The sequence below is a fragment of the Nylanderia fulva genome, unplaced genomic scaffold, assembly GCF_048542155.1.
Source record: "Nylanderia fulva isolate GAGA-0341 unplaced genomic scaffold, ASM4854215v1 Scaffold9, whole genome shotgun sequence".
NCBI classification, from domain to species: domain Eukaryota; kingdom Metazoa; phylum Arthropoda; class Insecta; order Hymenoptera; family Formicidae; genus Nylanderia; species Nylanderia fulva.
In genome coordinates, this window is record NW_028191026.1 from 5450116 (window position 1) to 5476813 (window position 26698).

Below are 26698 nucleotides of genomic sequence, written 5' to 3' on the forward strand. Positions count from 1 at the left end.
CGACCTCTTCGCAAATTATATTCTCCTATTAACTCAAATAATTTTTCGAACATTTTAAAGACATTTATCGCTGCACTATCGTTACTACCTCTTCGCAAAACATATTCTCCTATTAATTCAGACGATTTTTCAATTGTCTGAATTAATAGGAGAATATGTTTTGCGAAGAGGTAGTAACGATAGTGCAGCGATAAATGTCTTTAAAATGTTTGAAAAATTATTTGAGTTAATAGGAGAATATAATTTGCGAAGAGGTCGCTATTAGGAGAATATATAAGCAAAGAGTTCTCTCGAAAAATAACAGTCGGTAAATTATTATCGTAATTACCGCCATCTATTTTCGTATCTAGTAATTACGATGGTAACTTATCGATGGTAATAAATAATTTACCGACTGTTATTTTCGAGAGAACTCTTTGCTAATATATTCTCCTAATAGCGACCTCTTTGCAAATTATAATCTCCTATTAACTCAAATAATTTTTCGACGATTTTAAAGACAATTTATCACTGCACTATCGTTACTACCTCTTCGCAAAATATATTCTCCTATTAATTCAGACGATTTTTCAATATTTTAAATATATTTTCCTAACAGGTCGTACGATATTGCAGCGAATATATGTCTTTATTAACTTCGAAATAATTATTTCGACATTTCAAAGAATATAATTTGCGAAGAGGTCGCTGTTAGGAAAATATATTTAAAATATTGAAAAATTGTCTGAATTAATAGGAGAATATATTTTGCGAAGAGGTAGTAACGATAGTGCAGTGATAAATGTCTTTAAAATGTTCAAAAAATTATTTGAGTTAATAGGAGAATATAATTTGCAAAGAGGTCGCTATTAGGAGAATATATTAGCAAAGAGTTCTCTCGAAAATAACAGTCGGTAAATTATTTATTACCATCGATAAGTTACCATCGTAATTACTAGATACGAAAATAGATGGCGGTAATTACGATAATAATTTACCGACTGTTATTTTTCGAGAGAACTCTCTGCTTATATATTCTCCTAATAGCGACCTCTTCGCAAATTATATTCTCCTATTAACTCAAATAATTTTTCAAACATTTTAAAGACATTTATCGCTGCACTATCGTTACTACCTCTTCGCAAAACATATTCTCCTATTAATTCAGACAATTGAAAAATCGTCTGAATTAATAGGAGAATATGTTTTGCGAAGAGGTAGTAACGATAGTGCAGCGATAAATGTCTTTAAAATGTTCGAAAAATTATTTGAGTTAATAGGAGAATATAATTTGCGAAGAGGTCGCTATTAGGAAAATATATTTACGAAGAGATAAGGTCGAAAATAGACGTCGGTAATTATCGGCGATGGTAATTTATCGACGTTGACAATTAATTTACTGACCGTCATTTTTAAGAGAATTCTTTGTAAATATATTCTCCTATTGCCTCAAACATTTTTCGGACTATTAAAATACACCTACTGTTGTACTATCTCTTCGCAAAATATAATCTACAAATTCTAACTCCATTTTAAGATAAAATAGCATCAGAAGGTTGGAAATAACAAAGCGTAGTAACAATTAATGTATATTCATATTATTTGGTTTACAGAAGTTATTTAACAAACATATACATTGAATCTAAAAATCAGTCTGCATATGTATATATAGACATTCTTTTTTTTTTTACAAACATAAATATACTCGGTTACAAAAATAAATGGAATTTTTTTATTCGATTTCTGTCGCTTCGCAAATTATTACAAATTACATTTTGCAAGATACACGTTCGTATATATAAATTGATTTACTGTCAAGTGTGATATATCCGTCGTAAGATTTTGTAATTTGCATCGTATAATATTGTTTGTAGAATTATATATAGATTGCATATTATTATTATGAACTACATAATATTAAAGCTAGTATATTATTATTAGTTTTATTATTAGTATATTTCGTTACCGGTATCACCAACAACAGAACTATGATAAAATGTGATGTGAAAATATTTGAAATAGTTGAAATATTCTGGTTGCTGGTGAAACCGAAATTTGTTGAACACATTTTCATATCTCCACAAATATGACGTTTTAAACAACATTATATTATTACTACCTGATATAAACATATAAATCATTGAAATAAATTCACAAAGTATTTAAGTCAAATTATAAAGAATTAAAATATTATTGTATATTGTAATAATTTTCGCAAAATAGAAATAACATCGTAGAATAAAATACATGCATTTAACTATATTGGAAGACTTTTAATTTTCGATACAAACAAAAATATGTTAAATAAGTAAATAGATAAATTATTAATTTTATTTAAAAAATATATATATTAGAATATAAACAACTTATCCTTTCTATTTTTGTCTGTGCAACATATAATACACGAGTAGTTTCAAAAAAACAATCCACTGAGAATATTAAATGTTACGCAGTTAATAAGAATTTGTGGAGTATATGCTAGTAAAATATTGTTAATATTACAGGTTCGTCTGTGTTAAAAATGTTATTGGCCCCATTCTGACTTCCGTATAACAACAATAGCACAAAATTTCAACCACTAAGTGCTATGTGTAAATATATAGAGATAACTCTAAACAATTTGAACAATTCTTATAAACTCATAACTCATGAACATAAACAATTTGCGTTTAATAATTCGTTCATTTGGCAATATACTACGCCATTTTGATTTTCATAATTAGGTATTATGACTCAACCTAAAGGAAGACGAATTAGAACACTGCTAATAATAGCAGAAATACTTTCGAAAAGTGGCAGAGAGTACAGAGAGTGCATTTAAGTAGTATAAAATTATTAATTTTTTATATTTTTAAAAATGCCTTAATTTTTACCACCAACGATATTATTGAAATTAAGTGTTTCGACAAATCTCGTACAAGAGCATTTCGTAAAAATGAGAACTTCAAAGAAGAAATCCTATATTTTAGTATAAAATATATCTTACGTTCAGTATGAATCCTATATATTTATATCCCATATATATTTTCAAATATTGGTCATGGAAGCATATATTAGAAACTTCTATCATTACAGAATAAAATTTGTGTTGCTTTGTTTTTTTCAGAATAATCATATTTACTACTATGTACAAAATTGTTAATGTCAAATGTATCAAATCATTAAGATCTAACATAAACAAATTTCAGTTATATTATAAAAAGATTCTACAACATTTGACATGTACGATTGTTTCCAATAAATTCAACTTTTGTTACTACACATAATAATGAAAATAAATAAAATTTTAATCTGTTGCAACCTATAAAATAGTTGAATGTAGACAGTTTCTATTAATTTAAAAAAGTTGTTTCTTTGTCACTGGGATATTGCTTCTATTTGTGCAATGAAAAAATTGCTATATAGAAAAAAATACTCTTTCTATTGAACTTTATAAATTACTAATTAAAAAACATAATAAAGTTAAAAGAATTTAAATATCTTACAACTTACATGTGATTTGATTATTTTGTGCTTAAGTTTTCTTGTATATATTCGATATTTGGCGATTGTTTTAATGTTCACATATATATTGATTATATGATGAATCATGTGTAAAAAGTGTAAAAAGTCGTCGACAAAGTACGTTATAAAAATTCATATCTCTCTGCCATTTTAAATTTACCATTCTTTCTAACTGGAATTAGAACTCCCCCATCCAATTAGTATGAAATCATCTGTCAAGATAATTTCTTTATTACAGCACGCAACATTTCTTCTTATTCTTCTTGTAATTTGGTTTCAGTGGTGGTCGTTCCGACAATTGAAACTTTCTGACGATTCTCACCAATTCATGAAAGGCTTGATCAACATTCATCCGTAACTTGACACTGCATTCGATGTATGGAATTTTTAATTGACGTGCTATATTTTGCGCCTCTTCGACTGATACCTGAAATGATTTAAACAGATTAAGATACTTTAAACAAGTATTTTGAATTCTTCGAATTTTATAATCGATAGATATTTAAAGTTAGATAGATATTTAAATAAGATATAGATATTTAAAGTTAGATATAGATAAGATATAGATAATAGATAGATAAAATATCGATATTTAAAGTTTAAACTAGAGAATTTTTTTCCGGAATAAAAAACAATTCTCTGAAGACAAGTAAGCATTTTTATATTGTAACATAAATCTCATCCCTAAAAACATTTGAAATGCAATATTTAAGGACGCAAAGTTATTCTTTCCGAAAGAGCATCTTAAAGATAAAATGAAAAAAAGAACTATAAAGCCTAAAGTCTTGTGAGGATAATAGAAAAGAATAGTCTATTGTATAAAAGGGAAAACAGCTCCTGCTGAGAACTGACAATAGAAAAAATACGGCTTAAGATAAAAATATTAAGATAAAAAATATGGCTTTAAAGATTAAAAATTTGACATTTATGAATTTATTATTTTTAGACAATTGAAAAATCGTCTGAATTAATATGAGAATATATTTTGGAAAGAGGTAGTAACGATAGTGCAGCGATAAATGTCTTTAAATTGTTCGAAAAATTATTTGAGTTAATAGGAGAATATAATTTTGCGAAGAAGTCGTTATTAGGAAAATATATTTACGAAGAGGTAAGATCGAAAATAGACGTCGATAATTATCGACGATGGTAACTTATCGACGGTGACAATTAATTTACCGACCGTCATTTTTGAAAGAACTCTTCGTAAATATATTCTCCTAATAGCGACCTCTTCGCAAATTATATTCTCCCATTAACTCAAATAATTTTTCGAACATTTTAAAGACATTTATCGCTGCACTATCGTTACTACCTCTTTGCAAAATATATTCTCCTATTAATTCAGACGATTTTTCGAGCATTAAAAGATCCATATGAGAAAATGAAAAATTTACAATTTTAAATTAAAAATGACAAATATTTATATTCAATAAATTGGTATATCAATAAATTTTATATTTTTGTATGAGTTAAGTAATCTCTCTCTATGTAAATAATTAAAACAATTAAAAAACTAATTTTTATTTTATATACGTAGAAACAAGTAATTCTATTCTTAACCATTGAATAAAAGCAACGTGAAATATTTTATTTATTTATATATTATTTTGATATATATATATATATATATATATATATATATATATATATATATATGTACATATACATATAATATGTAAGCCTTCTTTTAAAAGCAGTTCAAGTTTCGATTAGTTCGGTCGCTAGTTCATGTGTCATTATTATATTTTTCGTAAGCGTGTATTAATAGACAGCCTCGTCCACCGTTCATTATCGGACGATAAAATATTAAACAAAGATATGCGATAAAGTTGTGAGTTAAATTGAAAGAGAGATTCCACGAATTGTTATGAAAAGTGAAAAAAAGTATTTCATAATCATGCTTTATCACGTGTTTAGATTTTCATCTTCAGCTCTGTTCCACGATCTTCCATACAGAAACGTATTTGTCGCCATCGAAAAATCTGAGCATGAGATAAAACATGATCGCCAAATGCTTTATTTAACTTTTATCGCATATCTTTGTTCAATATTTTGCCTCTCCATGAAAACGGTGACAAGATCTGCTATAATGCATACTTATGAAAAATGTTATAATGTCAATTGAACAATTGAATCTTGTATTGGTTTTAAAGTAAGGATTATTCTTCACATTAGGCGCTACATCTTTAATTTTATTATTTTTCTATATTTTCGCTTTGTTTCCAATTTATAGCGATATTACACGCAGCTCGCATAACAAAAATCGCTTATTAGCGGTCGCCAGTCGATAATCGAATAATGATAATATATGCAAAATATACCTCCAACGGCACATTCACCCTAATTTAGACGCCGCCGATCTCAGGGCGCAAGGTGGTCAGACGGGATTCCCACACCTGGGCTATTCTTGACCAGACCGCGGGGCTAATATTGATGCCACGCGATTACTTCCACCGATGCGTTGTCGTATCCGTAATAAAAACCATAAATATCTTGGCGGTTTTTTCTTCTTCTCTCTTCGTGTCCCTCGATACATCTGCGAACACCATAATCTGTTAATTAAGACGTCAATTTTTTTGGGGAGGGTTTTTCTTAGCTTTTTGGTTAACGGTTCTCCAAATCTGTTCCAAGAGTTTTCATCTTTGTAGATTTTACAATCTTTTAGATCTGAGTTAAAGTTTTTTCATTACATACATATTTTTGTATCTCTATTTCCTCTCTACGTATTTTGTTAGGATTTCTATTCCTCGCGTTATACATATACATTAATGCACTGCGGTTTCCTTGGACTTTAAACATAGGTGTAATACAGAAACTGATAGGAGATATAGGAAACTATTATTTATTACTACAATTAATTATTGCTGCATAAACAACTTTTTTTTTCATTTCAAGATATGGCAGCAAGTCCTTTATCCGCAGCACACTTCGTTCATCGGTCACAAGGTCGCCGTAACGGTATATTTTTTCTGAATCCATTAGAAAGATCGAAATTGTCTGTTTTAGGAGCTCGCTTTACAGTGTATTTGCGCTTAACGGTCGTCTCTTTCAGAGAGTGTATATATTTCTCCTTTCCGCAATTATATGAAGACCAAAGAAGAAGTGTTCGGCGTGGATTTTTCATTCGTGATGATCGCGTCCGGGTGCTCTCCAAGTAGCCGCGGATCATCGCAAGGAAAGAATTCACGTATCCGACAAATACCTTCTTTCTCGGGAGAAAGAGAGGAAAAAAAGGACGTTTACCGTAATCAATGCCGCCTTCTTTGTTCGCCGACTCGGGTATTCCGCGGCAAAACCAGTTCTCGAGTTAGTGCTTTGCTTAGGCTTGGACGTGCGGCGCCGCGTCATGAAAGCCGTCCTCGCGCGAAAAGCGACCTACGATAGAAAACATTATGTTAATAATCGCACGTGGAAGGTTGCGAAGGTAGTGAAAGGTGTACGCTGCCGTTCTGGCGCCGTCGAAGAGAGAGAGAGAGAGAAAAAAAGCGCGAGAAAATACCCCTTCGCGGAGTCTCGATCCGGTCGCGAAAGCCGCGGAAAAACGCTGAGGAATAAAAATGAATAATCATATACATCTTCTCGATTTCTTGCTCGTTCGAAGAAAGGCAAATTGTTCCTTTCCATTATTTTTCATATGCGATTTGAATATTAATCGAGGACGAAAAGCTGGCGAGTATAGTATAAAAGGTCTTGATGAAAACAATTTAATATTCATAAATGTAGCAAATGTATATATAATAAGATAAATTCAATACCCCGAGTTAAGTTCCTTGAACTCTTCGATCGAGAAACCTTTTGGATCCTCGCCCCGATCTGCTTCGGGTGTTTCTTGGATTCAAGTTCCGTATAATAATAACGCTACGTGCGCGCAGGTAGTCTTCGAGAACGGGCGAGGAAGGACGAAGAAGACGAAGAAGAGGAAGAAGAAAAGAGGAGGAACTGCGTGGGATAAAAATAGCACCGTACAGTCGCAAAATAAAAACTAATGATGCGAACCTGCAGAATGACGATCCAGACTCGCCGAGCAAGGAGGAGATCGAAGAAGGAGAAGTGCAAGAAGAAAGGTCGTTGCCTAAAAGGAAGATCAGGATTCACCGTCCGAGAAGACGAGCGCAAAAGAAATTCTCCCCGTGTATTCTATAGGACTCGCACAATCAGTAGAATAAAATATAGCGATTATAATATAAATTGATAGATCGTTAATGGAGCTAAAAATTACTAGCTGCGAATATGACAATTTTTTGCAATATTATTACATAGAAATGGAAGAGACTTAATTTGCTTCATTAACTAGTTTGACATTTGTTGATAGAATTGTATTACTCATAATAATTCTGATGATTATTATAATTATTATATATATGTAGCTAATCTTACAGAATGACGTCAGTTTGCTACTTGGGTATTAAACGTCAAAATGATGTATGCTTGCTGGGTACTTACAAGAATTATATCATACATGCTCTTCATTTTCCTGATAATATTGGGATTTGAATTGGAAGATGATTGATGTTCAGCTTTTATTAAGCGAAGAAATTTTTGAAGGTATACATCCTTGGAATCCTATATTCTGCGGTGTGCATAAAGTAATCTGCGATCTAATGTCCATTGACGATGGTGGGAGCCGAGCAAGCGGTGGTTGTGCGTGCAGCGGAAGAAATCTCCCACCCTCTCGCGCGCTGGATCACGCTACTCGACCTGTCTCCACCTTGTAGTCTCTCCGCGGTATACCGGGAGCAGTATTCCGTGTGGTGGTTCAGTTAAAAGTCGGCATTGCCAGCTAGCCGGAGTCAGTCAGCCAACCAGACAGAGAGTCAGCCAACCAGCCAGAGTCCACCCAGGCCGATAGTCGAGAGCTCGAAAAGGACACCAATATTTCTTACGTACTTAAGGTGCTCGCACCACCCGATCTCACGATGGCGAGGCGCGGTGACCGATTTGGCACGATAAAAGTCGAGGGCAGCCTTCGGGTGTTCTTGCGCCGGTTCGAGAAGAGCTGAGGAAAAAAGAAGAGGGAGAGGAACGGGTTCTCCAGTGCCAGTGTGCAGTCTAGTCCATGACACAGGATGATAGCGAACGTCCGATGAGCATCCTGCTTCCCGTTGCCTTCCTGCCAAAGAAAGAGTGAGTGAGAAAGAGAGAGAATCTCTGCGGGTGAAGTTGCGAGTTTCTGCCGCCACCTCCGTCCTTCCACCGTGGTGAGAAGAAGAGATGTCGAAACCAGAGGAAATGTCCAGCAGGTCAGTGTGCAATTATTAATTATTTAATTATTATTTAATTTTTATTATTACCTCGGATGAAAGCTGGTCGAATCCATTGTTTGATCAATGACTTTTAGATTAGTGGGTTTCTTCTGCTTCTCTAAAATATTCATGTCGCTCATTTGGTTAATCGTTAAATTCCTTGACCCTTAGATTTTCGTGTTTTATATGAGCCGTAGAGAATTTTTGATTCTTAGTTTACAAGATTGCCTTTCATGTAGAATCTGAAAAATATATCATTTATTAGAGCCATGATTCATGATTATTTCAACAGTTCATATTAAATTAAACTCATATTATAAAGTATAAACATATATGTAAATACATGTAAATATGAAAATTAAAATAGAAAACAATATTTCTTGACAAAATTATTTCTGTACTTTTTTATATTTCTTCATTATTCTGACTTGTTTTACTTAAACACAAGCCGATTTTCTCTTTCCTATATCAAATTATTTAATTTAAAAAAAGAAAGAGAGAGCATAATTGAGTATATATTATTTAAAATAATAAAATTAAATTTTTTTTAAACACATCTGTAGCATCTGTTTTTAAATGCTACATATTGCAGCATAAATAGAGAAAAATAAAATTATAAATATAACATAAATATTGGAAATGACCTGAGATTATAAAAATATTTGTATTATATAGCCAGACTTAGAAGATTCGAAGAAAACCATAAACACTCTAAGAAAAGTTACTAAGACATAACGCTAAGAAAGAGCATGTTAGATTTGTTGACTAAAAAGAGGAGACATAAAAAGAGGATGTTAGATTTGTTGACTAGTGTCATTAGTGCGTGGTAATCTTATGTATCGCGTGTCTTTCCTCACGTCATGCAATCATGCATATGTTTGATTTATGAAACCTAGCAGAGAAATATATATATATGTATTTGTTATATTTTGTGTACATGATATTATTGCAAGCTGCTATATTATATTTCCTGTTCATATTCTTGAAAAACGAATATGTATATGTACAAGGAATATATAAATTCCAAACAATGCATAAAATTTATCTACATTTCGTTTAGCGAAAAATGGAGAAAATGATCTAAAATATCGCTTAGATTTCAGTTTAGCTTAGATCTCTTCGCAATTGCAAAATTGTAAAAAAGTCAAAGCAAAAAATGGTGAGAAAACACAAGAGTAAATTATTTATTAGATCGGTTTGCAGTGATATTGCGAAATCAATTAAATAGCTTTAATATAAACACATGACGAACGCGTAGCATGTATATATCTGTAAACTTAGCCAAAAACAACATTTTTATTATTTAGAATCGAAATGTCATGTGTTTCTCTACTACATCTTTGCTTAGCTATGTTCTATATACAATATATTATATTTAAGCAGAATATTATAAATAAATTTTTTCTTTGTGTTACACTACATATTATTTAATTTAGAGAGACAAAGAGTGAGAGAGCATAATTTAGTATATGTTGAAAATAATAAATAAATAAATACATATAAAAGATATATTTTTTTTATAATTATATATCAATTTTTTTCAAAATAAATATAATCTGCAAAAATCTCATTCCTTCTCCAATCAGGAGATTAATTAAAACGCGCAGGAAGAATATTACTATAATAAGAGACTTGTAAATAATAATAATAGTTACTATAATATAATAAAAAATATGTAAATTGAGCCTTTATAAGGGACAGATACCGGTTAGCGCGCATATGTGTGTGTATGTGTGTAATTTACATCTACCTTCGTATCGGAACGTGTTTCACCTTTCGGATTTTATTTGCGAATATTAATTCATCGTAATGCTTCAAGACCTTTCAACAAATCGTTTGTTGCTTATTGCGCTATCTCAAGAGAGAGAAATTAAATTTACATTTATACATAAACCTTTACAACAAAAAAAAAGACTACTTTAACGATCATCGGGTTGATATATAGAATCCAACTTTAGATACATAAAAGACTCGAATCGTATGAGAATACAATGTGTTCAAAACAATAGATGCAATTATCAACGTAACATGCATGGTATCATTGTAACAATGATCTGTAGGTATAAATGGATTTAGATATGAGATACATTGTTCAGATCATTAAATATTATGCAATGCTATATAAAAAGAGACTCAACCAATACGTCAAGTTATACATGAAATAAGCATAAGCCATTCAACTTCTCGATACTGAATATAACTTAAAATGACATAAACGCAACGAACCACCCAACTTTATAATAGTATAACGTCAATGTAAAATAGTTGGAGCTTAGATAATGCTTTAAGTCTCGACCAATATCTTACATAAGCTTTTGTCAGTATTTATTTTAAACGGTAGTTTAAGAATATAATAAGCATACATTTAAAATAAAAAAAATTAAAATTGTTTAATGTCATAACGACACGGTTGTTTTTCCTATCGTGAATAAACGTCGAGTTATACACGATATAAAGTATCTTGAGGATTTCTTGCTTTGCCGTAATAATCGCTGTTTATTGCCAAATAGGCAATCTGTGGGATCTGCCTGTTGAATAATATTTTTCCTTGCGACTATTTATATATATATATAGAAAGCTTGTAACTTTCTTTTTGCTATAAAATCTAATAACGTACATACACACACATAGCGAGCAGAACGTAATGTATCCAGAAATAAATACATTTTTCAATAATATACTAATTTATAATCCATAGATAGACAAATATTACTAGTAATATTATAAATGTAAAAAAATATTCTATATTTAAAATCTTTCACTGATAATATTCTAATAATATATAGTAATTTATTATAAAAAAATTTAAAAAAATAAAATGTATATAATTTTGATGCAACCTCTAATTCTAGATATACAATATTTCTTATGTTACTTTATATAATTTTGATGCAACCTCTAATTCTAGATATACAATATTTCTTATGTTACTTTTTATATAAATAGCAATTATGAGATTTTTATTGATGCCTCTTAAAGTGCATGTAATGATAGAGTATATATGACAACATACTTATATACTCGACATAGTTTTGAATAATTCTTCACTATCGGTTTAAAACTTGAACAAATATCATCCCCAAGGCTATTAATATTTGATCAACTAATTTATTTAATAAACAAATAAAACGCGAGCAAAATAATTGAATTAGATGGCCCTGATTTAATAGCCCTTTTCCAATTTAATAATTTTTTTGTATCGTACATCGTGTAAGATTAAATGCATTTCAATTGATTTTTTATTTAATAATAAATATAGAATTGATACTCGATTAAAACAATGTATATAAGATTATTCGCAAACGTTAAGCTTTCAACAGTATACATTTGACATAATCTCTTGATGTAGGTAATGATATGTTCACATTTAAACTTCCGGCTTTAAGAACGCATTAACAGAACCGATAATTTTTCTACACTTTACGAAATAATGTACTTGACATAATCTCTTTGCGACATTAATCCCTAGCGCATATAATAATACGTGCACACATAAACTTCCGGTTTTAAACGAATATATTAATAAAACCGGTATTATTATTTGCTTTTCAATATATGCGTGTTTAAATAAAAAAAAAGTATTTAGCATAATCCGTCATTATATGCATACACATAAAATTATTGACTTTTCTATAAAGAAAAATCTTAGTAAAAAGAAGACAAATTTTTGCTCTCTACATTCTTAATTGTATATTTGTATACAAATAATATTAAGTAATTAATATAAACAGTTATACCAATTAATCATATAACTATATATAATAATTCATAACATTATTTAATTTTAAGTTAATAATATTATAAATTATTATCATTATTATTCGTTTTCCAATATATGTACTAAAGATAAATCTTTAGAGAAAAAAAAGGGAGAAAGAGTCCTGCTCTCTACACTCTTAATTATATCTAAATAATATAAATAATATAAATAATATAAATAGTTGTAAAATTAATCATATAATTGTACATAATAACTCATGATGCTATCAATTATAAAGTAATAATACTATAAATCAATATTATTGTTATCCTGTGTATTATTCATCGCTGACGAATCAAGGAAAATCCGGGGAAGAATCTTTGAATTCGCGATCGCGAAGCCGACCGTCCCACACTTCCCTCGCTCGCAATCGCGCTTTACGCATCCGTAGTAAATCGTATCATTCATATAATAGATACCTAGGCGTGATGTTTGCGAGCGATGCGTCTACCTGTCGCATAGTGTTAGCCGTGTAACCGCGCGGCCGATTACGGGACTTTTCTCACCGTTGCCCAGTACTACTCTGACGTGATGCCTCGCCTCGGAATAAAAGATGCAAATGCAGATGATGACCCTCGGCGGCGTCGATTAGCAAGATTACCGTCCCGTGATTAAGAGAACTTGAAAATACACGAGCACCTCCTCTCGAAGCGTTGAAATCAATTTTATTTTTATACTCGATTGAGATATCTCGATGACGTCTCTTTGACAAATTTACGAGCTCATCGGTGCTCGAATGTAATAAAAATATTTTGCAATACGTATCCTATTCGTCTTAAAATAGTGAGAAATCTGGCGAACGATCTGCTCTGAAATTTCTAACAGAAACTTCATGAAAGGGTGTAACAGAAGTCTAAGAAACATTTTTCAGATATTAATTATCTACATAGACATCACTCGCAGTTAAATTTTGAATGTAAAGTTCACATGTTTGGTATAACTAATTACGAAAGAAAAAAATGACGCTTGTAACGAGTCTGCGTTGAATAAATATTAATGCTTTTCGCTAGAATCTCTCTATTAAACTGTCAAAGTCCGGTTTTCAGTGATTCGTGGCTTCAATTAACGGGCAGATATGTGCAAAACGTGACGAAAGGTTCAAATCTAAAAGCCACATATTATAAGCCACGTGATTCTAAATGAATAGCTACGCGCCACGCGATAGCCGGATCTGTTAGGAACGATTGGTTGGCGACCGATGCGCGAATAGAGCATAACTCGCTCGTCATCGAGATGCTAATTAATACGACAAAGACACAAATCGCGAGCTGAGACGTCAATGCGAGTATACCGCTAAGTATTTTATTTTTATCGTTCGCTATATTTTTGTAGCTTCGCGTTAAGCTTTTAAAAGAGGACAAGAAAGAATTAGAGTTGGTCTAAAATTTTCAGAAAAAAAATCTCTTACTCTCTTTCCCTGATCAAAGGTTTACTCTTCTTTATTTCAAACCTCAACTATCAATTCCGAGAGATCTTTTTTTTCTCAAAGTAATACTCATGGGTCCATTAAAACTCTATTACAAGTCTATTAAAACGAAGGTAGTCTTGCGAGAGTCTTGTTTAACGACTTTCATCCTGTGAATTTCCGATGATTGCGATGTGTTCTACGATGTATAAACGATCATGATGTTAATATGAGTCTTAAATATACTCTCTCTTTCATACGACGCGACTGAAATAGTTTCCCAACTATATATATATATATCTCACGTGTTTATAATTAGAAACGCAAAACGTGAATAATAGCTCTAACTCGTCGCAGATGGAAGAGTTTTCCCTCGACCGTTCGCGGAATAGTAATGGGACACGTTTTACCTCACAATTCCAATAAAAATTGTACGTGCGTATTCCCGGTGCGTGCTCAGGTGAAGACACAAAGGCTTATCAGCTGTATATGCAGCTGAGTGTGAAAAGAGAATCCTTCTGGGGGAAAAGAAATCGGATGATCCAGGCAAAGATTTGTCCCTCGTTTGTTCGCAAATATCGTGAATCAAGGGACGCAGGAAGGATCTGGAAAAAAGGAATAAATGAAAACCTGAAAGAGCTTCTGCGCGAGAATCGGTGTTGCTAGGAAGACGCTAGGATAATCTCGTTGAAATTTATTGAACGTCGTCGATTTCTCTATCGGGTCGTTATGAAACAGCGTATAATCGCCGCCGTTCAAGGATATCGTCGGGATCTATTCTTTTAACGCCGACAATAATACTTGTTCTTACCTTCGCCCGCGGCAGAAAGTGTCTATTATAATCCACGCGTAACGAGACAACATCTCCCTCGAATGTTCGCAGCCGAGAGTCGCAGGAAACCTGCACGCAACCTCCCGCTTGCGTCGCGATAGAAAAAAGTATGCCGACGCGAAGGAAGGCGAGGAAGACGAAGATGGTCCCGCCGGACGGCGGATGGGGCTGGGTGGTCCTCTTCTCCGCCCTCCTCGTCAACTTCCTCATCCCGGGCACCGTCAAGTCCTTCGGCGTCCTCTTCGTCGAGTTTCTGCACGTCTTCAAGGCCTCTTCCACGGCGGCCTCTTGGATGCCGGCGTTATGCTACTTTCTGTACAGCTCCTTAGGTAAATCCCGGCTTCCGCAAGGATATCTTAATCGCAGATCTACAAAAATTTCATTCTTTTTGTGATATGTTATTCAGAGTTTTAGATCTCTCTAATTGTAAATCAATTAATTTTAAATTATAAATTAAAGTATTAATCTTTCTCTCGATGAGCTTCTGATTATTATATACGCGCGAAGGTTTATTTAATAAAGTAAAAATAAAATTGTGCTAGAGAATAAAAATCAAATGAATGAAATAAAATGAGTAGAAACAAGTAATTGCGCATTTTGCATAAGAATATACAATATATATATACTTTCTGCAGGTCCTTTATCTAGTATCCTGTCGACCAAGTACTCCTATAAAACCGTGACTCTAATTGGCGGCACCTTCGCGGCCAGCGGGATGATGCTGAGCTACTTTGCCAATTCGGTCTCTTATCTTTACGTCAGGTATGATGCTGCTCGATTGACGTCTGAAAACACGCAAGTGAATAAACAAATGCGTGAATTCTAATTTTAATAATTTTAGAACTCTAATTTCAATGATTTACGACATTGTACATAACATATTCTATTATTGAAAGAATTTATTGCGATTTAAGCTATAGATAAACCATCTAGACTACGTCGCATCAAAAATCTTGTTCTAAAAGACAAGAATTTAGAATTTTTATTTCGCAGCACGGATGATTTTTTTTACACAAAGATTCAACGTACGCTTCTTTTCTATTTAGTTATGGAATTATGGTCGGGATCGGGGCTGGATTATCGTTTCCACCGACGGTTTACATCGTCACGCAGTACTTCGAGAAGCTGCGAGGGGTGGCAAACGGTTTATGCATCTCCGGCAGCGCAATCGGCACCATAGTTTTACCGCCGTTCCTGCAATATCTCCTGGACTGCTTCGGATACAGGTAACTTAGAAAAAATCTAGGAAATAATTAAAATGAAAAATAACATGTACACTTGATGGTTAAATCTTGCAAAATATATAAAGGCAATAAATATTAGAAGAAAAAATATCAATTATTCAGATGACCCGGGACAAAAGGTAAAAGTGCTGTGAAGCGGTTCGAGAATACATGCATACAGTCAAAGCACGGCTTGGGATCTTCGCCGAAAACTTCATTCCAAAAAGGTCTCAAGCAATTTGGACGCTTCGATTTGAATATTAATTAATTTATGCGATTAACGATCAACAATTGCATTAAATATTCAGACCACATATAATATTATGATATAAATATTAAAATTTTATAAACTGACTTGTTTTTGCTTTCCAGCCATAAATGTTTTTAAATTAATAAATTATCGCATAATAAATAAATTTATATGAATAAATTACTTATGTGTGTGTGTGTGAAATATTTTTTTCTTTTCAGGATTTTTTATCCGTTATAGAAAAGATATTAGAATAATAAAAAAAAGAATAAAATAAAAATTTTTTAATAAATATACAATTGCATATATCATTATACATTTGGCCAGTTTTAAAAATTAATATTAATAAAAATCAATAATAAATAACATTTTTAATTACAATTGTAAATAAATCATTCTTCAGAGTGCTTTGAATCGCGTGTGTGGTTCTCAAAAAAATATAATTATTTGACAATGCGCTTTCGTTAATAAAATGCCTATAAGAAAAGTTTCATAAAATTAATTTATGTAATATATTTTTGTATTTATTATTTTTTTTCTACTAAAATATATATATAGAAAATTTTCAAAAAAAAGAAAATGAAATATCTCACAAATGATTCTCCCGAAAAATTATAATTGAAAATATTTCGCATTTGATGTGTCAATAATTAATATAATCAATATAATTTTTTAAAAATTAAAACGTAGCATAATTCTCAAAAGTAAAACTGGTTATATATACCTTACTTAAATTAGATTTCTGATTATATTTCAGAGGTGCTGTACTCATCATGGGTGCTATCACGCTGAATACCCTAGTCTGTGGCCTGCTCTACCATCCGGTCGAGCAGCACATGAAAATCGTATACCTAGACGAAGGCATCGACAACGAAGCGTTGACTCTCGACGAAACTATCGACGGGAAACGCATGTTGAAGGCTGAAAAGACACAGGGTGAATCAAAGTACGATTCGAATCTTCAAACTGTTTACAATAATGACGATAAGCTTTCGGATCTCTCGCACCATGTGGTTCTAGAATCGATCAGCGAGAAGACGTCGTGTAATCCCGAGAAGAACGATCGGAGCACCGACACAGTTCTTCGATTACGATCTTCCGACGTCTCCGCGATCTCTCGCGCGCAGGATGACATCTCGCGGGCGGATGTCGAGAATGAGATTTGCCTGACGACTCGTCCGAGTCTCCCGAAGGAGGACGAATTTACGCGGAATTTATCGCGACGAGGCAGCGTTGTTGCCGAAAAGAACGGCAAACAGCTCGAGTCTTCGAAAATCGCGGAGAATTCCCAGAATGTGGAGAAGTGCGCGAAGGAATCTTCGCGGAAGACATCTTCGAGGAAGCTCGAGAAGAAGTCCGAGAAGACTCAGCCTTTCTTCGACTTCAGCGTGCTGAGGGATCCCATTTACCTGGTAATTCTGATCTCCAACACCACGTCGGCCATCAGCAACACGAACTTCATGATACTGCTGCCGTCCTACGCGATCGCCGAGGGTTTCGACAGGAACTCGTCGGCCCTGCTGCTGTCGATAGTCTCCGCGTTGGATCTCGTTGGCAGAATCAGCGGCGCTTCTCTGTCCGACATCGATTTTGTCCCGAAATATTATTACTTCGTGGTGGGACTCGGCACCAGCGGCATCGCCCTGGCGTTGCTACCTATGGCGACCAGCTACACCATGCTGTCCTTCTTCTGCGCCCTCTTCGGCCTATCCTCGGGCATGTACATCGGCATCACGACGGTCATCCTGGCGGATATGCTGGGGACCGAGAAGCTCAGCTCGTCCTACGGAATATCATTGTTCGTCAATGGAGTTTTGCAGCTCGTAGGCCCGCCCGTCTGCGGGGTCATCTTCGAGAATGTGCTTTCCTATAAGCCCATCTTTCTGGCCTTCGGAATCATCTTGATCCTGGGCACCGCGCTCTGGGCGGCGGTGCCAATCATCAAGAGGAACAATAAAAAGGACCTAGAAGCGATGTAAAGTTTCACGAACGTTTTTCAGTTTTAATTAAGAGCCAAAATAAGGCCGGATATATTATAAAAGACTTTTTTTCAATTACGGTCGCACACTAGCTTTTTTTTAGAATTTTACGAATGGGATTCAAAGATTCTTGGATACATAAACGAACGTTCAAATTCGTTCTATCTAGCAAATTTAATATCTATAATTATTAAAATATATATATTCGAAGAAGAGAATCTTTGGAAAAGTTTGTAAAATTCTCACATAAGTTTTTGATATCGATGACTCTCCTAGACTCTTTCATGTATATATAATTATTTGCACAACAGACATTTATCACGACAATAGTATTCCGCGATTTATGCCATTATTACTTAAGATTAATACATCATAATGTAATGAGAGCTTGTACAAACTGCTGAAAACAGCATAGAGATAATTTTATATTTTATCAAATACTTATATATTGCTTGAAATAAAATAAATTTTCAAAGAATGATATATTTTTGTATAAAATTTCATACTAGGTAATCTTTTGTAAAGAAGCACAATTATTAAATTAAAGCATAATATATAAAATGTACGCAAAATTACACGGAGACAACTAAGGTAATCAATTATTGTTTTCATCAATTTGTCAATCTTTATCGAATATTTAACAATTTGAACTTTAAAGATTAAAATATAATTTTTAAAAAAGATGTTTCTTCATATATATCATTTCTTCTAGTTTCTACAAGTCTCTCTACATATATATATACATACAATTCAAGCAATTTGACCATTCATTAGCCTTACATAAGTCTACTATTGTTGAAAATAATGTACTGCCAGTAACAAGATAAGAGTTATCTATAAATTAATTTAAAATGAAGAAATATGAAACATATCAGGAACTGACGTAGATAGGAACATATATATATATATATATATTATATGTGTGTATCGTAAGAGTTCTCCGTTAGACAACTTTGTGCCAAAGCGATCAGGAAAGTTTCTAGTGGTTCAAACACATTAGCATTTTTAGTCAGACATCTGTCAATTATAAATCATATAATAAATATTCAATTATACTAAATGTTGAGTAGGTAAGATATATATTTAATGATATATTGTAAGTAATCGCGTAACTAATATAGACTATGTGGGGCCATAACTTATGCGGTTTAATACCTAAATAGATAGACTAAAACTCTTTCTCTTTCTCTCTCTTCATATAGATCTTATCTGCAATGAAGACTTCATTAATTAGACTCTAAAACTCTTAAATATAACTTGAAGCATGTAAAACATTCTTTGATTTTATGAATTCTAGACATCCTTTATTTAATAGATCCATGCATTCTGCATCTAACTTTTTTTACATTATAGTTTGTTTTACATTATAGTTAATTTTTGTTACAATAGCGATCGATATAAGAAAATAATATAAAGTATATGTGCTAATTTACAAGAATATTCTTCCTTTTTTTATAACAACAAAACTTTGATTTTTCAAATACTATAATACTTAGATTAATTGAAAAATATTGAAGTATAGTTTAAAATAATTTCGGATAAAAAGCTTGTAATTATTTCTACAGATGTTAACACTGTAAATAGAGATAAAAAACTATTCTAAATGAGATAAAGAAAAAATAACAAAGAGAGAAAGAAAGAGAGAAAGAGCGAGGGAGAGAGAGAGAGAGCGAAGGAGAGAGAGAGAGCGAAGGAGAGAGAGAGAGCGAAGGAGAGAGAGAGAGCGAAGGAGAGAGAGAGAGAGCGAGGGAGAGAGAGAGAGCGAGGGAGAGAGAGAGCGAGGGAGAGAGAGAGAGCGAGGGAGAGAGAGAGAGCGAGGGAGAGAGAGAGCGCGAACGAGAGAGAGAGAGAGAGAGAGACAGAAAGAGAGAGAGAAAGAGAGAGAGAGAGAATAAGTAATAAATATGTTTTCTAATTTAGTTTTATTGTAATCCACTTAGTTCTAGGAATTTTCTGACACAAGTCTCATGTATCGAATGCGAATATAGCGACTCGAAGAAAACTAAGGATGAGAACAATATGGAACGAGATATTTCTTTTATAATTTTCTTCAAAATTTCGGCAATGCTGAGATTATGTTACGTAGAGCCATATATGCAAAATATATTTCTGTACATGTATGTGCGTGTCTTTTGCTCAATTCTCTTTTGTTTGATTTGTTGAAGATAATACATATCCTCTTTGATACTATACTAATTATACAATTAATTCATGTTACACTATACGTATGTTTCTAACATTCCTAATTCTTCAGTTCAGCTTTATTTACATGCATATGTACCTTTTTAAATTGCTCAAAAGTATATATGCTGCAATGTGGGAGAAGTTTTATAACAAAAAAAAATATATATATATAACGAAAAATATGCTTCCCACAAACGCAGCAATATTTTATAACTTGAAGTGATGTTCTCTTAGCAAAAATTTGATTGCACATCATGTTTTGCATGTTTTAATGTTCTTAGTGTTATTTAAATAGAAATTATGATAAAGTGAATGACATTTGAAATTGATAACAAGATCACAATTAGATAAATATCATGAACAATTGATGTGAAATAGTGGAAAAATGCAAGAATTGATTTGTAATCAATCCCTTTATTGTGTAATAAATTTGCGGAAAGCATACGACTCTACTTAATGTTTTAAGCAATCTCAACTGTTGTAGTTACCGACATAAAATATTTAATTGCAAGTGTGTCAAAGAATAATGAAAAGAAAGAAAATTAAATAGAAAATATTAATTCAAACCTCAAAATGTCCTTGTCACCTTTATGCAATGTTTAACAAAAGCATAAAAAACGAAATGGCAAGTAAAGATGCAAGATTTATGTGTAGCAAGCGTAAGAAACATTGGCAGATTATGAAACTGTAGTGTCTCTTCGTCCTGTGAAGGAAACGATGGAACGAATGCCTTTCACGGAAGTCTGAAATGTTAAAAATAAAGTAGCTCTGTTAGTTCTTGCATTATTGTTTAAATTATCATTAATATTTAATTACGATTCAAAATTATCTCTCGAATCATACGAAGGAAAACTATGCAACTAACCTTTTTCTTGGATCCGTTAAGAAAGTCTTTGTACATTTCCGAACGTAAATATCTCGAGTAACTATCGCTCTTCATTAGATGATATACATGTGCCTATTAATAATAATAATATATATGCATAAACATTATACATATATGAATTATATGTATATAAAATAGTTTGAATAAAATTATAATAACCCAGGTAGCAAGCGTGCGCCATTTTGACATCGAATGACGTCATTTTGACGTCAGTTTGCTATTTGGGAATTTTGTTTGAACCATAGATATTTTACATAATATAATATTAATATTAACATTATTATAATATATAATATAATATATAATATAATATATAATATTATATATCTAGAATTTTTGAACATAAAGTCTACTTGAAAATTAAATAAAACATGAGTTATTATCTACTGAGAATTTTTATGATTAATTCGCCAAAAACTGGTCGCAATCACTTAACAGTTTATTTCGAATAGTTTTATATTTCATTTCAGATAAATAAGATAGATAGGTATATATAGCTAACAATTTTTCTAAATTTTAATCCTTTAAATATATTTTCTCTTCTCATTCCTCTATATATGAAATAATAGAATTAAATTCATACCGCAGCAACGTCGAAGCACCATTGGTCCGGCTTTTCGAGATTCTTCTTCGTTATCTCGTAAGATCGAGAATCGACATTGATCGGACAACTTGCATCCGTGTCCAAAAATTCGCGCCATATCTCTTCGACTTTACTCTGGACGTCTTTCTGCGGTAAAGTTTTCAATTCCTGAACGGTTTCCCAAAATCTGCACATATCATAAATGATCTCGTCTCCCTGATGTAAATTTAACATTCGTTGAATGAATATGGATATAGACACATGAGCGATAAATCTCTTCTCGAAATAAAATTAATAATGATTTAGAGATGTGATGGTAAAAATTCGCGGGGATGATTATTATACGTACTTGAGATTCTCGCCGCTAAATTCTTTATCTAAGAAACGTATAAATTGTTCTCTACCGACGGGATCCTGCAGGAGTTCTTGTAAACTGAACGCCCATCTTTTTACTCTTCTGGTGGATATTTCTTTTCTGCATATCCGGAAATATATACATATATTTTGTAACGTCGTTTTCTTTTTAAATCTGAATATCATGAATATTAATTTTTTTCTCTACATACGCTAATTTCTCCTGCTCCCACATTTCTGGGCTGTCGGATATCCATGGATTTGTCAACTCGGGTTGAGTGAAGAAGGGATCGTATTCCATGTACTGCTCAAAGTATCCAATGAAACTAAAAATATCACATGTATTGATTAGTCTATAAACGTTTACATTGTTTAATACATATATATGTGTATATATATATATATATATATATTTAAGAAAGCTTAAATAAATTATAATATTATATCATCGAATAATACAGATAAAATGAAATTGGAAGGCTATCTTTTACCTTCTCTTTCTCTTACGAAGAACAATAAAATTAAAACTCGATTTAACTTTGATGCGCAACAAACGTTTAAAAAAATTATTTTAATTTACTTCGTTAAAGTAGATAATTCTAGCGACATACGCTTCTGCGACTTTCGAAATTTTGATGACCGGTCTGTCTAATCTATCTTTCAGGGTCTCGATCTGCTTCTGCAAAAATTCTATCGATGAGGTCGGATTCGATTCTGCAGACGGCGATATTTTGCCACCTGCAACGCCCAGATGCAAATGCTTACTTGGTTGTATAACAGATTTATAACTGCGACAAGCCTTCTTAATGTCCAGTTCCGTTGTATTTACGCATCCGGGCTGCAAAATGTAACTCGATACATATGCAGGGTGTTAAAAATCGTAGTTTATTTATAGGTGCAGATATACATAAATAAGTATTACCATTGGCCGATGTACATCCCAGAAGGCTCTCTCTTGACTATCCAAGACCTTTCTTTCTAATTTGTCTCTCTTCTTGTCAACTTTGCTCTGCGCTTCCGCCTGCATGAAAATAAATTCCCATTTTCGTGAAAACATCTTTTGTAATCTAGCCAAATTCTCCGCCTCATAGTCCGCCAATTCCAGTCGCGTTTTATTCTGCATCGTCCTCTTGCATAAATAGACAGCTGTAACATTTAACATAGTACGCATCAATAGATGTATCATAATACAGCGGTATCAAATTAATTATAAATATATACATATACAAAAAATTAAATAAATATAAGTATAATAAAACGATAACATTGATAATCAATTATAATAAATTAATAACATTAATATGTCTTTGTACCATAATCAGTGTTTTCAGGTTCCCAACAATTTGATGGCCAAAAATAGGGCGTTTGAAACCTGTAGAATGTGTTATCATTCTTTACGGTAAGGCAGTGGTCGTCGATAGGAAAGAAATATCCATGGGATGCCATAAGATGAGCCACGTGAAGAGCTTCTGTGAACAAATATATACTTCAAATTAAATTTCAAATTAATCACAAACAGACTCTAAAAATTAACAAATAATTTTTACCTTGATCATCTATATCCATATTTTTCATCATCCATGCTATAAGATCTGTGCCTGAAATACAAACCATATAGAATTTGTTAATCTTTAAGATTACTCTAAGCAAATCTAATTTTCATATATATTTCTTTCACAAATTGATATACTTCACATATCATATCATATTTATTATATATTTATAAATAAAACATAATCGTTCTATTTTTACCTGTGAAAACAGAAGGCGTCTTTGTCATAAAAGTTTTGACTGTCTTTACAGGGACACCACAAAATTCGTCCAACATTTTTTCTACAATTGATTCCATCTGGAAAAAATTATGCGTGAATGTGTATAGATTATTTTACATAAAATAAAAAATATTTGGAAAGATTAACAGAATAATCAATATTATTATATTATGTTTAAAAGATAGAAATATTCTTATCTGAATAAGTAATCATTAGAGTAAAATAATACAGATAAAATCAGATAAAAATAATTTGAAATCTCAAGATTGTTGAATTTAATTAAGTCTATTCCTAAAGACTAAATCTATGTACAAGATTGAAACCTTAATATTTCGTTAAGATTAAAGAGAAGTTTCACTCGATAAAGTTTTCTTTTGTTATCTTTCATTATTAAATCCTTTGAATTTTGCTTTCTCATTTATCTTGCGCATATATTATCTATTTATATTTATAATACATTCTATAGACTATTACTTTTTTGTAGACAAGGTAATTGGGGGTGTCTTCGGCGCAAGAGGCAGTGACGTTGTACGTGGGGGTGTTGGGGGATAAATCCGGTGATTCGCTCGTACGAACGTCCTCGTTTTTTTTGTCCGCTTCTTCGACACTCTCGGACGTCTTTTTGCCGCTACAGCTGCTACTGCTCTTCTCCACTGGTTTTCGGCGGCAAGCCGATTTTTCGGAGTTCATAGTTACCATATCCACCCTACGAAAGATACAACGTTCCTGCAAAGAACACAAAAAGGGATTAAAAAGAGGGAAAGAGAAATACAGTTTCAATATATATAAAGACGATAAAATTAATTAGATAATTAATGATATAAATTAAATGCTATTATTAAATTAACAGAATATAATAAGTTAATAAATATAAAGAAAATAATTGTATGAATTAAAGCAAAATTAAAATTTAAAAATTATAAAATTGTGAAATATTTGATTTTACATTAAATCTGGCGCTCTTTTTTTTACCTTTAATAATTTAATAATCAAGTATGTATTTTTTAAATTAAAAATATACATTAAATCCTGGCCTTACAACGCAGATCAAGTTTAACGAGTAATTCGCTTGCAAAGTACCACAGAGTCTTTTGAGATATATATCTCAATAGCCTTGTGCAATTTTTCTCGCGTGAGCGAAGTTTTTACGACATCGATCCACGACCAATTATTTATACAATTACGATACAACACAGAGTGTGTGTTCCAGTAACTTGATTATTTTTTTATCTGACAAAATTCCTCGATTCCAATTTAGAATCAATTTTTTATCTTTCAATGAAAAGATAGGGATCCGCAATTTTCGAAGTCGTCAGTCAATGTTGGCCAAAATTGACACTCGAGACGATATTCTATATTTACTCCTTATTGTATAGCTACCCCTTCTTCACCATATAATCATTCGTCCTTCTGACCGCTCAAAAGGGATGATAGGTAGCTATGGAAGGGGAAAAGCGGGATAACGTCTCTCATCGGTCAATCTTGGACAACGTTGAATAAAAAGACGAAAAAACGAAGAGCAAAAAGGCTGAATTACGCACAAACTCTGTGATGCTCTGTCTCTCTCCCTCCCTCCCTCTCTCTCTCTGTTATAAATTGCAATTATTAATAAAATAAAAACATCCGAGAAATCGATACTCCGCTTCTAAATACAGACCTACCTCAATTGTAACACCTTGACCCACCGATTCGTTCTCAAATCACGCGAAATTCACGCGCTGTCTAGCACGAAATTTATCGACGCGACCCTCATAGTGTCCGTAAGGGTCGTAAATTTGCGCGATACGCTTCTCTTCGTCTTCTTGATGGAGAACAATGAGGTGACGATCAGGTGACAGTAGAGTATTTAGCAGTAGTTTACAGCATCCGACTTGAAAGTGTCCAGTTGTCCAGCAACCCCTTCATCATGCTTCATCGCAGCACAAAGCACCCTTCTCGGGGAGCAGCCAAAAATCCTCATAGTTGCATCCAAGATTGATCACAGAAGAATCTTCTCACTCCTCGAACTAGCGTTTTTTTTTCTCTCTAAACGTTCAAAAAATCATTCCTCTTCGGGATGAGGAGGCGAGGCGACCCCAGGTCACGTTTGGGCGCAAAACGATCGTCCGGACACTTTCCGAGGGGAAAGAGAAATCGCATCTACTCGACGTGCATATTCGCAGCACCTCCCGATGCTTCGCGTGTTGACCCGAGCGAAGATCAGGTCAAGATAGCTGACGGGGGATGGAAACGCGCGCGCGCGCGCTTTCATCATCTACGCAGCGGGTTCGCGCTTTCTAAAGGGGTGCGCGCGTTAAATTGACGGAGCCTCATGCCGAGGCTGCAAGTGCGCAGGTTTCGAATGTCGTTTCACTGCTGTCGAGTGCCGGAGGGCGAAGATCGAAATCCTGTCGAACAATGACAGGTAACAGTCGATAAATGAAAGAGACGCGGTTGCGCGAAGCGGAGCGTCTTTTAATGCTATGAAGGAAACGCGACCTGTTGAAGAGTTCTTGTTTTAATTTCTATTCGAAGAAATTTCTACTCTAGCAACATACAAAATATCTAAAACAAATATATAAAAATATATATAAATATATAAAATATACAAAATGCATAAATATTTTATACATACATATGTATATAAATATATAAAAAAAAATAATTTAGTTTTTTCAATGGAATAATTTTTACCTGCTATTTTAATTAAAGGATCTATATGGAATATGGATTTTTTTTACTTTCCCCTATACGCAAAAGAT

At 32.8% G+C, this 26698-nt stretch overlaps 2 protein-coding genes across 10 annotated transcripts; one reads left to right on the forward strand and one right to left on the reverse strand.

Annotated features, from left to right (window-relative positions):
- Nucleotides 1-1555: 1555 nt before the first annotated feature.
- On the reverse strand, nt 1556-26695 carry RSG7 (regulator of G-protein signaling 7). Of its 8 annotated transcripts, none has more exons than XM_085489694.1 (23): nt 26631-26695; nt 25619-26501; nt 24432-24683; nt 23938-24034; nt 23733-23783; nt 23499-23654; nt 23108-23331; nt 22951-23023; nt 22797-22875; nt 22398-22511; nt 22181-22306; nt 21832-22018; nt 21228-21320; nt 16924-21105; nt 15756-15968; nt 15353-15511; nt 14706-15094; nt 12909-14499; nt 8778-8971; nt 7242-8596; nt 6730-6861; nt 5808-6022; nt 1556-3910 (listed from the first exon to the last, which is right to left on the reverse strand). In XM_085489694.1, exons 3-14 carry the CDS (start codon nt 24654-24656, stop codon nt 21040-21042), a joined length of 1491 nt encoding a protein of 496 aa, XP_085345820.1. In that variant the 5' UTR covers nt 24657-24683; nt 25619-26501; nt 26631-26695; the 3' UTR covers nt 1556-3910; nt 5808-6022; nt 6730-6861; nt 7242-8596; nt 8778-8971; nt 12909-14499; nt 14706-15094; nt 15353-15511; nt 15756-15968; nt 16924-21039. The 8 variants fall into 8 exon arrangements, with proteins under 8 accessions (XP_085345820.1, XP_085345817.1, XP_085345816.1 ...); XM_085489691.1 differs by having other exon boundaries at nt 16924-17120; nt 17609-21105; nt 22797-23023; XM_085489690.1 differs by having other exon boundaries at nt 14305-14499; nt 22797-23023.
- Nucleotides 7776-20298, forward strand: LOC146719685 (monocarboxylate transporter 12). 2 transcript variants are annotated; one of them, XM_085489686.1, is made up of 5 exons: nt 7776-8726; nt 14778-15055; nt 15362-15488; nt 15773-15952; nt 16957-20298. In XM_085489686.1, the coding sequence occupies exons 1-5, from the start codon at nt 8698-8700 to the stop codon at nt 18176-18178; spliced, it is 1836 nt and encodes a 611-aa protein (XP_085345812.1). In that variant the 5' UTR covers nt 7776-8697; the 3' UTR covers nt 18179-20298. The 2 variants fall into 2 exon arrangements, with proteins under 2 accessions (XP_085345812.1, XP_085345814.1); XM_085489688.1 differs by lacking the exon at nt 7776-8726 and adding an exon at nt 14150-14342.
- Nucleotides 26696-26698: the final 3 nt, after the last annotated feature.

What these genes read in the sequence shown, in the direction of transcription:
- LOC146719685 (XM_085489686.1), top strand. Translation starts at nt 8,698, where the DNA reads ATGTCGAAACCAGAGGAAATGTCCAGCAG. An exon ending in CCAGAGGAAATGTCCAGCAG is followed by an intron (nt 8,727 to 14,777) that starts GTCAGTGTGCAA and finishes GAATGTTCGCAG; the next exon opens with CCGAGAGTCGCAGGAAACCT. An exon ending in CTGGACTGCTTCGGATACAG is followed by an intron (nt 15,953 to 16,956) that starts GTAACTTAGAAA and finishes ATTATATTTCAG; the next exon opens with AGGTGCTGTACTCATCATGG.
- RSG7 (XM_085489691.1), bottom strand. Translation starts at nt 24,656, where the DNA reads ATGGTAACTATGAACTCCGAAAAATCGGCTTGCCGCCGAAAACCAGTG. An exon ending in GGGATGTACATCGGCCAATG is followed by an intron (nt 23,024 to 23,107) that starts GTAATACTTATT and finishes TACATTTTGCAG; the next exon opens with CCCGGATGCGTAAATACAAC. An exon ending in ATTTCGAAAGTCGCAGAAGC is followed by an intron (nt 22,512 to 22,796) that starts GTATGTCGCTAG and finishes TGATATTTTTAG; the next exon opens with TTTCATTGGATACTTTGAGC.